This window comes from Periplaneta americana, chromosome 9 (assembly GCF_040183065.1).
Source record: "Periplaneta americana isolate PAMFEO1 chromosome 9, P.americana_PAMFEO1_priV1, whole genome shotgun sequence".
Lineage (NCBI taxonomy): Eukaryota > Metazoa > Arthropoda > Insecta > Blattodea > Blattidae > Periplaneta > Periplaneta americana.
In genome coordinates, this window is record NC_091125.1 from 95,473,500 (window position 1) to 95,491,244 (window position 17,745).

The following is a 17,745-nucleotide window of genomic DNA, read 5'->3' on the forward strand; positions in this document are numbered from 1 at the left end:
ACAGATCCTAAATACGCGTTATGACCACAGATGTTAAAGCGTGTATAAAAAACTTTAATAATAATAATAATAATAATAATAATAATAATAATAATAATAATAATTCAAGATATTTATATTAATCAAAACACTTGGATTTAACGAGATGATAATCACACATTAAATTGTCAATGTTTACGTTGGAATGAGGTCATAATTGCAACATCTCACACCTGCGGATGAGTTTATCAACACAGCTGGAAATGAAAACATGACCATGACTCAAGACCAAAAAGCATTTATGAAAACAAGACCATACTGTCACGTTCATGGACTATTGCTAATCCCATCTGAAAACAATACACATAATACACGACTCGACTTTCATAGTGGTTGGTTGGGTTACAGCGCAGTTCTTTGGCATATGGTAAGGATAGTGTCACGAATGGAAATACCACCAGCTTCTCGGAATTCTTTCCTGACACTATCTTTAGAGGTAATTGTAGAATGTGGATTCAACATTCGCAATTCCACGACGGAAATACTTTCCGATACGAAACTTTAGGGTCTAAATATTCAAAATCTCGATAACAACTATATTATAATTATTATGGTTTATTTAACGACGCTCGCAACTGCAGAGGTTATATCAACGTCGCCGGTGTGCCGGAATTTTGTCCCGCAGGAGTTCTTTTACATGCCACTAAATCTAGTGACATGAGCCTGTCGCATTTAAGCACACTTAAATGCCATCGACCTGAACCGGGATCGAACCCGCAACCTCGGGCACAGAAGGTCAACGCTATACCAACTCTGCCACTCAGGCGACTATTATAATGTTTTATAGTTTAATAGTTTGAAAATTAGTCAGAAATTCTGATTACACTACTTTCACATGTCTGAAGCAGTGGCGGCTTTGACATAAGCCTAGATAATATAATGTAACAGATAGCTTATCCCTATGTTAAAATTGGCAGCACTTTGAAGAGAACAACCGCCAGGATCGCCACCCGTCCGCCATAAACGAACACGAAATGGCAGTACAGTTGCTAATGCAATTCAAGTGGGAATTATGACGTGACTACTTATGTAACAACTAGATGGCAGCATAGTAAACCTGACAAAAGTTGTTACCGTCAAAGCCTGTAAGGCCGAGCTATCTGGGTATATGATTTAGGACATAAGCAATGCATATCTGTGAAACCAATTTTTCCCACAATCACAGCCCTATTAATTCATATTTATGTGATGTAAATATTATGCATTGCGAGTATGTATGTATGCATATACATACACACATAGGGTGTTAAAAATATTTAATATTTTGAGACGTTGTGATATTCATTAAAACAAGAAAAATCTAATACACATGGGTCCTAAAATTAAATTTTGTACTAAACAATGGCTTTGAAACTGGTGTTGTAAGAACAGCTTACACGTATCTTTTCACGTGAGCTCTTTGCTTATTTCTTATTGGGAATACAGTATCATACCGTAAACAAAAGGGTAACAAGGTATGCAATATTGGTCTCTGCAGTAAATAGTATTTTGATGAATACTACCACCTCTCAGAATACTGGATGTTTTTTTTATAGAAATCACACTGAGCATCTACCATGATGTTGATGAACAAGTAGCCTACTCATATCTCGGAAGATATTAATTCTAGGACCCATGCAACACTGAAAAATTCCTTTGTGCGAGATCGTGCGTATTTCCTTGGTTTCCGCACAAAACCAATCCGCGGAAAGTCTAAAATTCCATATTCAGTATTCCCAACCTAACACACATAACAATTTCCCTCTTCTTGCCGCTTAAGTGACATATTGATTTTACTGCTTTAGGCTTTTAACATATTATTTTTAGAGACGTTTAATATAGTAATAATTATAAATTGGACACTTACCACTGCAATTTCACCTAAATTGCACTGTTAATTATTGTTTTTAAATATTCGCAAAAATTAAGTAAACTCTACAACTCCACTAAAGTTACTGCATTCGTGATGCAAGTAACATTAAGGAAGCTGTGAAAAATCAACAAGATTCCAGATGCCGATGTTATTACTGCAATATGTTATATAAATAATATTGTTAAAATATTAAAATGAAAAATAAATCATTACATAACCTTACCGTTTGTTTTAAGTTCGCATTTATAGACTGGGGGAAAAAAAAGGACAGACGTATATCACGACCTGCTGGAGTATAGTAAACACAGAAAACATTTTAAAGCAACAATGTTGAAGATAGATATTTTTGTTTTGCAAATTTGCCGTCATTGAACAGAAACCAAGATGGAGATTTCATTGCAACTAATTAGAAATTCCTCTTTCAGGTATGTAATAAACGATTTTCGCACAAAATAATGTACGATACACGAGCGGTATGTTTTCTTTCAATTCTCGGAAATTAAAAAAGCTCAACTACGTTTCGCTTTTTCAAACTTTTCCTCGAACATGAAAACTTCAACATACCGCTCTTGTAACGCATATTACTATTGCAGAACGAAAAGTTACATCTGTTTGGATCAAATTTCTGCGCTTCTCATGGACAAAACTGAAATTCTTTCAATCATCTATTACCATAATACACTGCTCTCTTAAAGTGACTGAGCTTATTGGGAATTCAATTAATGGCTTTCCCAAAATAATGTTTAATATGAAACAATTTTTATCTCAAAAGGAAGCAAAAACGTAAAATTGTATTAAATTTTTTCGTTTGAAATATCTCAAACAATAACTCCTGAAATTAATTATATTACTTACGGTCACCTCTTAATACGCACAATATAATATCATCTGACAGGTCCACACTCTACCATGGAGCTAATATGGCTGCGGCGATGAAATACTTCACTGAACACAGACTTCCTCCAATCACCATGTCTATCTATTCTTCTTCATTCACATTCTCAACTGTTCTGTACATGGGTACAAAAATGAGGCGCAGCCCTAACATTCCGACACACCCCTCAACATGTTGAAATTTCTAGCTATGGATACGTTTCCATATTTGAATTGTGTGCACTCAAAGTTGGGTTTCTGGCGTCTTGTCAGCCCATTTAAGTCGTGTGGATATAAAAGGAAGAATTGTGACGGTGTCATGTATGGTTCTTAGGGTAGCTCAGTCGGTAGAGCATTCGTGCGCTAAGTGAAGGGTCCCGTGATTGATACCCGGCCCCAGAACAATTTTTCCTTTGAAATTATTCAAGCCTGCTTCACAGGGAGCTTCTACATGAAAGTCAGATTTGCAAAATGTTGTGATAGGTTCCATGAACAGTGAGACTGCTTGCAAACCTCTCGTATATTGTTGTCTGGTGAATTAATGGAAAAATACAATCACAAAACTGTGGTGAAATGTTTAATGATGCTATGTGTGTTCTGTGTCTGATGGCATAAAGCATGACCAGGTTTTGCTACTTGTGACTTACCCTGATTCATACATGATCAAAGCAGCAAAGGCATTTCCGAAAATGATCCCCTGCACATGCTTTCCAAAGTACTGTTGAAACAATCAGGGTACGTTTCCCTAAGATGAATTAGTTAATTCTCGTGGAAATAAGATTTTTCTAAAAGCCCCAAACAGAATTCAAATTCTGAAAGAAATGTATCCTGAAATACCTTGCCACTGCTACCAATATTGAACAAATGGGGAACGTGGGTGAAAACAGTGGGATACTACTGTAGTTGAAACACTGTGAAGCCATCAAGTAGGTATGTTCGGGATTCTCTTAATTCAGAAAGTACAGCCTTTATTGACGTTGTGAAATCCTTGTTGAATGACCAGCGTGTAAAAAATGATCTGTTACATTCATTTAAATTTTTCTCATATACGAGTATAAAAAACAATTCAGAAACCGCAAAACAGCAACCTCACATTACCTGAAAATAATGACATTGTGAAAGACACATTTTGTGAACTTAAAAGTACACAAGTTAAGTTAGCTGATTTCATCAAAAATAAAGTGGACAATGTATTTTCAAAAAGCCAGGCTTTGAGGAAAAGTGTAAAATTTGTTCGATACTAGTGGTGCACCAAATAACGTACAACTAGAATTAAACGCAACTCCTGCAGAAATAGTCAATTTTAAATTCGAGTCAATCATCTCATGTGATGTACAGCATACAGCTTCAACCAAAATCACTTTTGTGGGGTAGCATGAGAAGCTTCACATTTGAAAATTTAAAACAATATTTTGTGGTATACTGTTTCAATAGCAGACTGAATTAAGAACTCGGGGAAGTAAAATGGAAAAGCAATGCTAATTAATTGATAAATTCAGTAGTTTGTTGCATTTCTGTAAATCCTAAAAAGTAATAAAAGGCTGTTTTTGGTTGTTAAACCTTTTTTTTATTTTATAGTATTCCACAACTAACTATATTTAAGAAAATATAATTACATAACATGCACATATTTTGACTATTTTATTACATATATAGATGAACCGTAAATAATGTCATTAATTTCAGGGGGTTATTCTTTGAGATACTTCAAACAACAAAGTTAATACAATTTTGCTCGTTTTTGCTTCCCTTCCGAGATAAAAACTGTTTTATATTAAACATTCCATAGCGTATTTTCGGAAAGCCATGGACTGGATTATCAATATGCTCAGTTAATTTAAGAGAGCAGTGTATTATGATAATGCATGATTGAAAGAATTTTAGTTTTGTCCTTCAAATGTGCAGAAATTTGATCCGAACAAATGTAACTTTTCGTTCTGCAAAGGAATTTTTCAATGTTACATTTGTTCGGATCAAATTTCTGCACATTTAAGAAACAAAACTAAAATTCTTTCAATTATTTACTACCATAATACACTGCTCTCTTAAACTGACTGATCATATTGGAAATTCAATCAATGGCTTTCCCAAAACATGCTATGAAATTATTCAAATCTGCTTTACAGGGAGCCTTACCTGAAAGACTAGATTTGTACGCTATGAAATGTTTCATATGAAACAATTATTATCTCGAAAGGAAAGGAAAAACGAGAAAATTTTATTAAACCTTTTTGTTTGAAACATTTCAAGAAATATCTCCCTAAAATTAATGGCATTACTTACGGTTCCTTCTGTATGTATATAACATATTTAACGGTCAGCGCGTTTGGCCGCGAAACCAGGTGGCCCGGGTTCGATTCCCGGTCGGGACAAGTTACCTGGTTGAGGTTTTCTCCGGGGTTTTCCCTCAACCCAAATTGAGCAAATGCTGGGTAACTTTCGGTGCTGGACCCCGGACTCATTTCACCGGCATTATCACCTTCATCTCATTCAGACGCTAAATAACCAAAGATGTTGATAAAGCGTCGTAAAATAACCTACCAAAAAAAATATATAACATATTTAGTACATATAAATCGTAGTCCTGACGTACAACATATGATGAAGTCTGCATTCACAAGGGAACGTTATTTCCGTCTTTGAACTAAATATGTCCTAGTTCTAATTACAAGCAAAAAATGCAATTTGAGATTTACTCAATCACAATGTTAATTCATGCGTTATAAACGTCAACTAACTTACCGAACTTCGTCTGGTTGCAGTCCGTCCATAGTTATAGTGACAAAGTCTAGGCTAGGTGAAATGCTGAAATTCTCCACACCTTTGAAGTCCGTCAACTTCTGTTTCAGCACGTCTGCATCCGTCTGTGACTTTGCTCCATCTGTTTCAAAACGAAATAAATTAATAACAAAAACAGAAATAAATATTTTTATTTTTATTTTCTAATTTATAACACCTACTATATATCCATCCACGGTCGGACGACTTCGTTAATAATGACACACTTTTGACAAGATTTCGATACACAATTGTTTCCACAAAGAGTTCCGCACAGCAGTTTTTTAATGAATATCACAGTGGTAACGCGTGTGATAGTTTATGTAAACAAACAACTGAAACACAGGAGATAACACTCCTTGATGCCCTTCTTTCTTTATTTACTTCGAACAAATTGATTACAAAAGAAAATGATAAAGTGATTCGAACTTGTTTACTCAAATTTTGGTGTTATGAAACTAGACTCGTACCCAGAGAAGGGTACCTAGCATCGAGATTTGAATTATACACGCTAAAACGTTCACCTCATAAAAATTGGAAACCTTATTTTAGTTCTAAAAATATCGAATATTCATTTTCAAATATTCTCACATCATAACAGAATAGAGGCCAGTAAGTGTTAAAAGTACAAAAGCAAGGTCGTTAAATGTTTTATCAGTCACAATGCAGACATTCGACACTCCAAAACATTCTGTGTAATTTCAATGATTACAGAAGGCCTACTCTAGTTCAAAAGACGCCTCGTCCTATTATGCATGTACCGGTATTCAGCTTAATCTGGATGAGACAAAATAATATTATATAAATACTAATATTATTATATTATATACATTACATTATATTCATAATGCTATATACATATAATAATATGCCATATATTATATGGCATACACGAAATCTGCAATTAGGGATTGGAAGAATGCGTAGGATTTTGAAAGGGGATTTCCGAAGCATAAAAAATGTGAAACTCAGGCGCAGAAAATAATGATGTGAGAAGAAAGAAAACTGCGTATTTCTAAATGCACATAGGCCCTAATTATTATGTTTCAAGTATGGTACCGGTACATGAAACTATTCTCCAAAAACATCGCTATTACAATGAAATTAATAATCGAGGTTATTCAGTTTTTGATAGCCAATGAACTTGCTCTATGGCGCAATTACATAATTGAGGAAGCAACCGAGAGAGATTTTTCGCCAAATATTTTGGATATACAACGAAAAAAAATCCTTCCTTAATATACAGTTCATATTCCAAGAGTCTCCTGAAATTCAAAATCAGATCATACAAGAAACGGCAATTGTCTCTGAGTGCATAGTGATTATAAGAAACATCGATATTCCCTATTTTACGCTCATAGAAGATGAAACGAGAGATAAAAATAGAGAGAGCATTACAATATGTGATAACAACAAAGAAACTAGATGCCAAAACTTTCACGGAAGCAACACTAAAATTTCTGGAAGAGAATGGAATGGATACATCTCATCTTCTCAGTCAATGTTATAATGGCGTCAATGTCACGAGCGGAACTCAGGAGGCGTGTCTATTCGCATACAGAAAACACTAAAAGAAATATACCATATGTACACTGCTACAACCATAGCCTCCATTAGTTGTTGTCAGGACTGTATCTGAAATAACACTCTTATCCGACCATTTTTTTTACCAATTAATTATGATGCACGAGTTTTTCGATCATGGAAAAGTAGCTGCTTTATATGAAGGGAATATGACAGTCCGTATTTTGGAATAGCGATAATCTGGTCATCTAGACATAACCAAAGTAATTCTGGTACACTACAATGAAATTATAAGGGTGCTGGATGCATGAAGCAGGATAACCTAAATGGTGAAGACATTGCCAACAGCAAAGGACTGAGAACTTTAATGGTGATCCCCAGAATGCGTTTCTGTCTTGTTTTGTGCAAAAGAATCTTGGAACTTCTACACCCAGGTGATGCTGCTTTGCAGAACCGGAAAACTATTTTAAGCAATGTCAGCATGTGATTCAATTCTGAACCAAAGTCAAGAACTTCTAGTTCTTCCAATAGGATCTGAAAATGGTGGGTCGAGGAGAAGGCAAATCAAAAGTGCGGAAAAGATAGACCTTCCTATACCACATAGATTGCCAACTCACAGTGAAATGCGCAGCTTCATCTCACAACCCATGAACAGCAGCCGCGGAAGCCTATGCCAACAATTAAAGGGTGTGTTTTAAGTAATTTATTAACTAGCGGACTTACTGTGTTAATTATATAAGCCGCACAGACTTACATAATTAACACGTAGTAAGTCCGCTAGTTAATCAATTACTTATATTCAAGTGTTAAAAATAGTGTACGCAAGATTCAAAATGGTGTGTTTTATTAATTTGTTTTCGATTTCGTCGTATCCCAAGTGAATGAACGATTTTCTAATAGCAAAGAACTGCTGAAAACAATATCGAGTGTGGAGGAATTTGACATAAAAACGTTGGATAATCTGGAAAAACTGGATAAGTGATTTTCAATTTTGTTTTAGTGTGAAAATTCGATGTGATGTACCAGTCATATGAACTATTAACTTCAATAAATCTTGTTTTTTTCTTTGTAGGGAGGAGGAACCCGAAGGTTTGCACTGCACCCTGAGACTTATTGCGCTTACCACTCCTGTTCTGTGAATGATTAGGTAGCCGAATGGCCGCGCTCTTATACAAGTACAGCACGCCGCACCGTGAACTTAACTCTGGTTATGGTATGGATAATGATAATATGTGAATTAATGATGGGAAGTGAGACGGAGCCGAAAGTTACCCAGCAATTCTGCTTCAGTTGATTGAGGGAAAACCCCCAACTTGTCCCAACCAGGATTTCAACCCGGGCATGTTCGTTCACGGTCAGACGCGCTAACAGTTACTCCACAGTGGTGGACCAATAAATCCTCTTACAAAATCACATCAATATATAAAAATCACTTTTGACGTGGACAAGAAATTTGTGTCTTTAAGACCAAAAGGGATAAACTTGGAATTCTCTTTGCATGTCATGATGCTTTTAAGGAAACACATAAATCGTGTGCATCAGCGGTAACAATTGAATGCAGCACTGCAACATGTGAATCAACATTTCTGACGTTCACTTCAATTAATAGTCCGCAGAGACTTCCCATGTTGCATTAACGCCAGACTTATTGTTTCTAGCATCTGAAAGACACGACACACGAACTTTGAACGTGGACAGAGTTTTAAAAACATCTGGCGAAGAAAAGTTAGGGCGTTAACAGTTATAGTTACTGAAGTGTGCAGAATATAGTTTGTCAAATATTTTCCTTTTAGATAGGCCTATTTTGTAAGTATTTTCACACAATAAATAATAATTATACTTAATGTAAAGTATAAAATAAGAATACAGATTAATAATAATAATGATAATAGACTAATAATAATAATAATAATAATAATAATAGTAATAGACTAATAATAATAATAATAATAATAATAATAATAATAATGGCTCATTTTATAATTTCGGCTTACATGTAAGAGCACTGAAATGTTTGCCCACCCCCAGACACTCGACCTGGCTATGGCCCTAATGAAACCTTTGTTTTTCTTGTTTCGGCTTTTCGCATAATTCACATTTTCATTACAACTAATATAATCAAATATAATTAATATAATATTTATAGAGAAGTTTAAGTCCACTGACTTTGAACATTTCTTACTCTCTTCTTGAATATCAACTACGCTGAGTTCTGCGCCTTTTTATGGATTCATCCAAAACCAGTCTTAAAGCAGTATTACTGTAAATGGCAATAAATGACCAAGTATTTCAGTCGGACATTCAGTATCCATGAAAGAGACATATGATAGATAACATTAAGGTATTAATTAACTGTCTGAATTATGATAAGTGCAAGTGGTGTGTGTTCAGATTGAAAGTAGTTGCATTAATATTATGTCTTCAGCAGAGTTACACAAAATACTGTTTTTTTTTGGGGGGGGGGGGGAGTGAGTGGGATAGTCGTGCAAGAGATAAACACATAGGGCCCTATTCATAGACATTCTTAGCGCGGGCTACCGGTGGATAATCAGCGAACGTTTTCCGTATTCATAAACCAGTGTTAGCGATATGTTATGATATGAATCCCATACAAGTAACCAGTCGATAGCCGGGGCTAGTTTAGCACGCTCGTAGCGCGGGCTAGCGAAATGTCTATGAATAGCACCCTATGTAACTAAGTTGTGGCCCCTTGGACAGAAGTTAGAACCAGGCATTAAAAATGTTATTCGTATGCCACTGATAGATGAGACCAAAATAATATTATCAGCGTTGCATATTAAACTGGGACTTATGAAAAGCTATGCAAAGGGTATGAATAGAGATGGAGAAAATTTTAGGTACCTCTTTCATAAAAAATTTCCACGACTCAGTGATTCTAAAATCAAAGAGGGAATCTTCATAGGTCCACAAATTAGAAAGTTAAGCTTGATGAACATTTTCATGAACTTCTAACAGGCAAAGAGAAAATCGCTTGAAATCATTCCAGTTAGTTGTACATAATTTTCCTGGAAACAACAACGCAACAAATTACAGGGAACTAGTGGACAATATGCTGATGGCAAACAGTAGAATGGGTGCAACATGTTTCTTCAAATGCATTTTCTCCACTTCCGCCTAGACTTCTTCCCTGAAAATCTCGGAAAAGTAAGTGATGAACATGGGGAACGTTTTCACTACGACATCGCTACTCTAGAAAGAAGATATCAGGGTAAATGGAGCACTACGATGATTACTGATTATTGCTGTTCAGTAATAAGAGATGCCCCAGAAGTAAAATACGGTACAGAAGAAAGGTTAAAAACCACGTATGTAAAGTACGGTATGTACTTAATATGACATAATATTTAAAATTTCTAGAATTTTGGTTTTTATTGAATATCTTTTCTTGAATATCTTTTGAATTAGATCCGATAGAAAACATCCAATGACATTTTCGGAATCAGGACATCAATTTCCATAAGAATCAGCTACCTTGACCTCGGAGGTATGAAAAAAACACTCACTTGTGGTGGCGAATGAGAAAATAAATTATAATTTATTATAAAGTTAAAAATATTTTGAAAACAAGAACCAACTAAGCATTTTCGTTATCATTTTCGAATTTAGGAAGTCAAATTAAAATGTAATTGATTGGTTTTACTTCCGATACATGCAACTTGTTAAAATATGTTGACCAGTGAATAGCAACGAAAAACGCTACGAACTTATGCACCAACCCAATATTATTATTATTAGCCAATCAGAATATGTCACCCTTCAAATGACTCTCAAATGTTATGCAGCTGTGTTCTTGGAATAAATCAAGATTTACGTGCGAAATATAACTGTTATACTCATCGTCTGGCTGAAGCAGGAAGTTTCTGCACGACACGACGACGTCCTTCATTTCACTGCAGATAAAACCTCGCTCATGTCGTAAGTATAAACATTTTCATTTTTGAGCCTGCTATCAACCAAGCTTTAAGAAGTAAGCAATGAGTTGCTGCGGCCTTGTTGGTTTTAATGTGCGACAGCCTTAGTGATTTAATTAAATGTGAATAACCTTTATTATATAGAAAAGCAATAAATTATGAATCGTGAAATAAATAATACTACGTGTTGTTTTTCGTATTTTCGGAGCACTATTTAATTAACATTAGAGCCAATATTATACATTTTCATACAAAAAATAATTATTTAAACGTACACCTAGCATTATTAAGTATACTTTCAAATAATAATGTTTTGCTGTGAAAATGTCGTCAAAACAATTCATTGGAACTTCGCTACCTTCAAGCTTAATAATTATTTCTTTTGACATATACGTGAGTTTTGTCGTCTATACTTTTAGCCTAATTTAATAACTGAACTTCCATGAAAATCTGCGTTGCAAGATTTAGATTACTTACAGATCATGTATGATTGCTTAAACATTTACACCGAAATGGTAGCTACTGCAGAATCTCCTACATGCCCTTTCTGTAATCTTAATCAAGATATGGATCAAAATCATTTTTACTGTCCAACATTTACTCAATTTTCCAATCCTACTAAATATTGAAGTGCAAGAGAGAGAATGATAGCATCGTCAATTGCTCAACTACTAGCTACCAGCCAACCATAATTGGTATAGTCTACCTTATAATAATAATAATAATAATAATAATAATAATAATAATAATAATAATAATAATAATAATAATAATATTAACATTAATTGAGAACATTCCTCATTACAGAATTTCTTCTCCCGCCAGGACAAGATGACATTACAGCCACGCTTTACTCTTTCCTTCCATTTATTACTACCCTCCATCGATTTCTATCTTGACCCCAACATTCCTCATAGACTGCTGTATTGCTGTATATTTGTTTCCAAGAAGTCTGGGATCGTCCTCTTTTTTTTTCTTCTTTCTTCCAGTTTCCATTCATTAATCATTTTAGGTATACGTGTCTCTTTCATTCTGCATAAATAACCATATCACTTGAATCGTCTTCTTTCATTTTCCTCTATTATGCTCTCTTCAACTTTCATAAATTCTTCTTATCTCGATATCCCTGATCGTTTTAGCCGTGATTTTCTAGATGATCTTCTCCAGAAAGCCATTTAATGACACTTTCCAGTAGCGACTTAAATATCAACCTCTTTGTTTTGTTAATCATCATCACCATCATCATCATCATCATCCTCCTCCTCCTCCTTTCGCGTGTTAGTTCTTGAACTTTCAGTCTGAACGAAACACTGGTGTACTCAATACATCTCTTCCTCAGTCGACCCAAAGATCTTTTGCCACGTGGTTGATATTACATGATGGCTTCAGGATCCGTGTTCTAGGCATCTTGTTAAGATGGTTCCTGCCAATTTTTCTGGAAGTCTTGATTGCAGTTCAAGACTGGTATCACTTTCAGATTTTCCAGTTAATTATGTAATATAATAATAATAATAATAATAATAATAATAATAAAATTAAAAAAATATGGCAACAATAGTACTTGGGCTAGGAGCAATACTACCATGGCCACCATCAATGATAACAACACAAATTTGCGGAAGTGGTGGTGGTGATAGTAGTAGTAGTAGTAGTAAATATGATGATAATAAAAGTCCAGAAAATCATTAAAGATAGAGATAAAGAAATAAAGATAATAGGTATAAATATCGGTATAGCTGTGCTTTAAAATGATAACGGAAGAAAAACAAAAGTTCTCTGAGAATCAAGGAATCCAAGTACATCAGTACTTAGCAAGAAGATTGGGCAATTGAGTAGAAGCTGGACAATGACGAATATGATTTTGATGCATACCTTCATTAAGATTACAAAAAGGACATATAAGGGATTCTGCAATAGCAATTCTGTGTATAAAGATTTATTGAAGCAATCATGGCATGTAAGTAACCTGAATGTTGACACTGCAGATTTTCATTAAATTCAGTTAAATTACATAAAATCATTATGCAAGATTGTCATTATTCATTATTATTACTCTTCTTATTGTTACTTGTCTCTTACTTCTTGCACTTATTAATGTCTTATACAGAGTGGAAGAGAAATAATCCTGCAGATTTTTACAGCTGTTCAGCTCATGTTGTATGTAACAAAAAAGTGTAATACCATTTCTGTGAAAAAAATTCATAGTTTTCTCAGAAATAAATGTTTTTTTTTTTCCCAAATGTTTAACATCTTATTCGGTAATTATTGAAAGTAGGATCATGATTTTTGTATATATCGATAGATAATCCATTTATCCCTCTGGCGTATTTTAATAGCGTGGACGGTTTTCGTGTACATTTAATTAAAAAACCACTAATTTCAAGCCACTGAACGATGCGAACAAACAACAACATCGTGGCCAGAGAGAGCTGGAAGGTACTTCACCTAGGAAGACAGACTTGAATTCGTTGACCTTTCACATCTATATTATGAGAAGAAAGAGCAGTGTGTTAGCGGCGATGTTGCCGAAGTGCTGAAAATTCCAACTTAATTTTCAAATTAACCGTCCATTTAATCACAAAACGTAATAAAGGTTTTCTATTAATTTAAGTGTACTCTAACACTTCTTTCAACCTGCAGGATTATTTCACTTCCACTCCATATAGTGCAGAAAATTAAATTTTTATGTATGCAACAAATGCCACTCACGTTTGAAGTAGAAAGTTGCTTCTTTGGTTTCATTTGGCCGTTTAATAGACGCCTCAAAGCCCATGTCAGATATTTTCGCTGCTAGTGTTTCTGGAGACATTTTTGAGTTTGGCGCAAATGTTACGTAAGCCTCGGCATTCTCTAGTGACACTTCAATGTTTGTGACATCTTCGAGTTGTCCGATGTTAGATTCTATTGTTGACGTGCATGATTTGCACGTCATTCCCTGCACTGAGAAGACTGCGGTGTTAGAAGCCATACTGGTGCTTCAGCAGGAGAGATTTGACATGCAGGGCAGGGTCTACAGTCAAATGACCGCAACAAAACCTGCAACAGAAAAATTGTCGATTAGTTATGTGGTTTAAAAAACAACTCAATATTCCATTTCAACTGTTTTATGAGTTTAGAATTATATTTACATTTATTATAATAATCAGATGTCCAAACCTCATGCGTTATGAAAAGAATCGGTATCACGATCTCATAGGTGTTTCGCAAGAACTGAGCTCTTTTACGATGTTGCAAATAATATTTCCGTTTATAGTTTATTTATGGGGAAAGGAGCTGACCGCCCTACCCCATTAACTCTTGGCCTGGTTGCCTCATAAGTGGTGCCTTGTTGGTATCACTTGTGAGGTTCAGACTGTCTTCGGACAGTTGACTAAACAAAAAAAAAAGTTTATTATTGAAATATCATTCAAGAGGCATATCCAGTATAAGTATTGAACCATTTAGGCCTACTACTGGCCCAAATAAGATAAACTTTTGTTTTCTGAATTGCGCAGGAAAGACATTCTTTCAAATCTCGAAAAGTAAGTATTTTTACGTCACTCGCGAACTGTACGGATTAAGTAGAAGCATGTAGGCCTCTAATTAATTTTGAATAAATTCATCTAAAATAGCTATTCGTAATCCATATATTCTAATCATTCTCAATGGGTTTTCTTTACAATAGTCTTTTTTTAAGATACTGTTGGTCTATAATGATATTCTAGGATTATTCATTTTCTGTCAAATAATAATCAGCAGTACTGTGAAATCAGACCACTGATGGGGAAGTTGTAAACCTAATAATAGCTTCTGTAGACATTGGCCCACGAGCAGCAAAGGACCTCACAACTATTGTCTGTGCATATCGAACTGGCTGGCGGCTCAAGGTCAAGCAATGGACTGCATTTGCCACGCGTTTGCCCCATTCCTGGATCATTCTCCTCAACTAAAGTCAGCTGAGACAGCCGAGATTACCAGTGCTTCAGTTCAGCGACTCTTTCATGGTTTGTACTTTTGTACGTTTGTGCGCCAGTTCTAAATGCGCAGACAATAGAAACTGTTAATAATCCTTTAAGAAAGAGGGACCCGAAATTATTGTAGCCAGCTGCAAAACGTCACGTGTTATATTTTTTTATCATTATTCTATTGTGGAGATGTTAGATTTTTGGCGAAAGTTGCAACCAGACGCATAAATGTAGTTAATTTCGTTCTCAAAAAGTACAAGAACTATACCATTTCATTTGTCAATTTATTCCACGCAATAAAAAAAAATCACACAAAAAATACGGTAGAACCTCAATTATCCATATGTCAATTAACCGTTTGTGGATTATCCGTCACCAAAAAGAAACTGCGTCTTTTTAAGTAGTATACAGTAATGGCTTACACTGCTCTTTTCTACTTTTTAAATCATGCCTACCACGATCAGTGTAACTTCGCTGAATGCGTTACTTTCGCTCGCTTCTGTGTCAAGTTTAAATACTTTCAATCCCTTTAGATTTTCATAAAAATTATAGCCTACTTCGCATTCTCTTGCTCGAATATTTATTAATAATTAGCAAACTTAGATTGAATATAAAAAGGACATTAATTGCGGAAAAGAGTAGAAAAAAGAGTGACTTTCAAAAGCATCTTTGTGAGAGAGAGATTTAAATCCATTAAAATTGAAAATATGGACTATCCGTTTTTTTCATTATCCGTTCACTAGGTTCCTTACATTAAAACGGATGATCGAGGCTGTACTGTATCATCTATTTTATGTGTTTCATTATCGGATAAACTAACTAGAAGCTCCAATGAATATGGCAAAATCAATCCAAGCTTAGGACATATTCCTGCACACAAAGACTGACAAATTCCATGCCGAAAACCACTTTTCTGTATCAAGAATGCTGAAACCAAACTTTGCAGCACCACATATCTTCTCTTCACATTTGTATAAAAATATTTGACAACGGACCACCACCACCACCACCACCACCACCACCACCACCACCGCCCCCTACCACTACTACTATTGTTGTTACTAACGAACTGTGTGTGGGGGGATTGCTACTGGTCTTTCATCACTCATCAGACATTTTCCTGAGTAATATGAGTAGATGGGAACATGCAAATCAAGCTTTCAGGTATAACTCCCTGCAAAGTTGATTTGAATGATCAACTTTACAGGGAATTATACCTGAAAGCTTGATTTGCATAATACACGTCACTGTTCGTTAATAGAATTTATTTTATTTTATTGGGTTATTTTACAACGCTGTATCAACATCTAGATTATTTAGCGTCTGAATGAAATGGTGATAATGACGGTGAAATGAGTCCGGGGTCCAGCACCGAAAGTTACCCAGCATTTGCTCGTATTGGGTTGAGGGAAAACCCCGGAAAAAACCTCAACCAGGTAACTTGTCCCGACCGGGATTCGAACCCGGGCCACCTGGTTTCGCGGCCAGACGCGCTGACCGTTACTCCACAGATGTGGACTCGTTAATAGAAAACCACAATTTAAGTCACACAGAGTTAGTGTGCACTCAATGTTGGTTGCTTGAAGGTTGTCAGCCCACTTTGAGGTCTGTGGATATAGAGGGAAAAATTGGATCGGTGTCCGGTATAGTTCCCTGTTAGCTCAGTTGGTAGAGCATTGGTACGTTTATCCAAAGGTCCCGGGTTCGATACCCGGCTCCGGAACAATTTTTCCCTCGAAATTATTCAGATGGGAACATGTTTGCTAGACAGATCCAATTTTTCTGTTCGTGTCTTTTTCATATTCTGTTGCAATGCATCTTATAGGCTTATTGCGCTTACCCTAAAAAGATGGTTTCCAACCTGGGTATGCGCCAATGCATATAGGTATTATATAACATACGCAAAAAAATTCCATTATTGAACTATTTATTTAGAATTATTTATATTAGAGGAGAAAAATTCGCTCCGGCGCCAGGGATCGAACCTGGGTCGTTGGTTCTACGTACCAAGCGCTCTAACCATTGAGCTACGCCGAAGTTCAATCCACAGCACCGGATCGAATCCCTCTCCTCCAGTGTTTTTCCCTTTGTGGCCTGACTCCAAGTTCGACATGTATGTTGATATTTATATTAAGTCAACTGCCATTATACAAGGAGCGCACTCAGTTGAGTGACTTGGTGGCCGGGATGCCACAGTAATATGCACAGTAATCTGTACAGTAATGTGCACTGTTGCTACATACAGTTGCTCCTACAGATTAATTAATCTTTACGTAGATTCGAGCAACAGTGTATATTACCAGGGCTATAGCCCTGGTAAGGCAGGTAAACCTAGACATTGATTGAAATTGACATAAAATACAGCATTGTTACTACCGTCATTTTCTGTTACCAGTAACATAAAGTCACCAATATACTATATTATATCGTCTATAATGAGATAGAGGCCTACATTCTGAGTGAAAACATGAATTATTTGAAGAAAAATGATCACAATTGAATAGTACAGAATAAATAACTTCTGATAAAGGAGAGGTATTAAAAAGGAATTTATTTAATACAACAGTAAATCACGTCAAAAACATTACAAGAACATTCTTCCACAGTTTCTTGAGATATGTATGAAGTTTCACAAGGAACTACCAATAGCAAAATATGTAGAGTAGAAACGACAGAATGAATCAACAGAAAAACTATTGGTTGAGGAACTACATACAACACTTGCTACATACATGAACAGCGATCACCAAAGTTTTACAAAGGGAGTACGTTTGAAAACAAGTTTCGCTTAGTACGGTGCCAT

At 35.5% G+C, this 17,745-nt stretch overlaps 1 protein-coding gene across 3 annotated transcripts in view; it reads right to left on the reverse strand.

Annotated features, from left to right (window-relative positions):
- The window catches only part of ATP7 (copper-transporting ATPase 1), a 248,616-nt gene that overhangs the window by 189,741 nt on the left and 41,130 nt on the right, over positions 1–17,745 (reverse strand). For all 3 annotated transcript variants that reach the window (XM_069835393.1, XM_069835392.1, XM_069835395.1), the window contains exons 2-3: positions 13,708–14,034; positions 5,507–5,645 (exon numbers count right to left, since the gene is read on the reverse strand). In XM_069835393.1, the coding sequence (XP_069691494.1) occupies positions 5,507–5,645; positions 13,708–13,966 (398 nt within the window). In that variant the 5' untranslated portion in view covers positions 13,967–14,034. The remainder of the gene's footprint in view (positions 1–5,506; positions 5,646–13,707; positions 14,035–17,745) is intronic.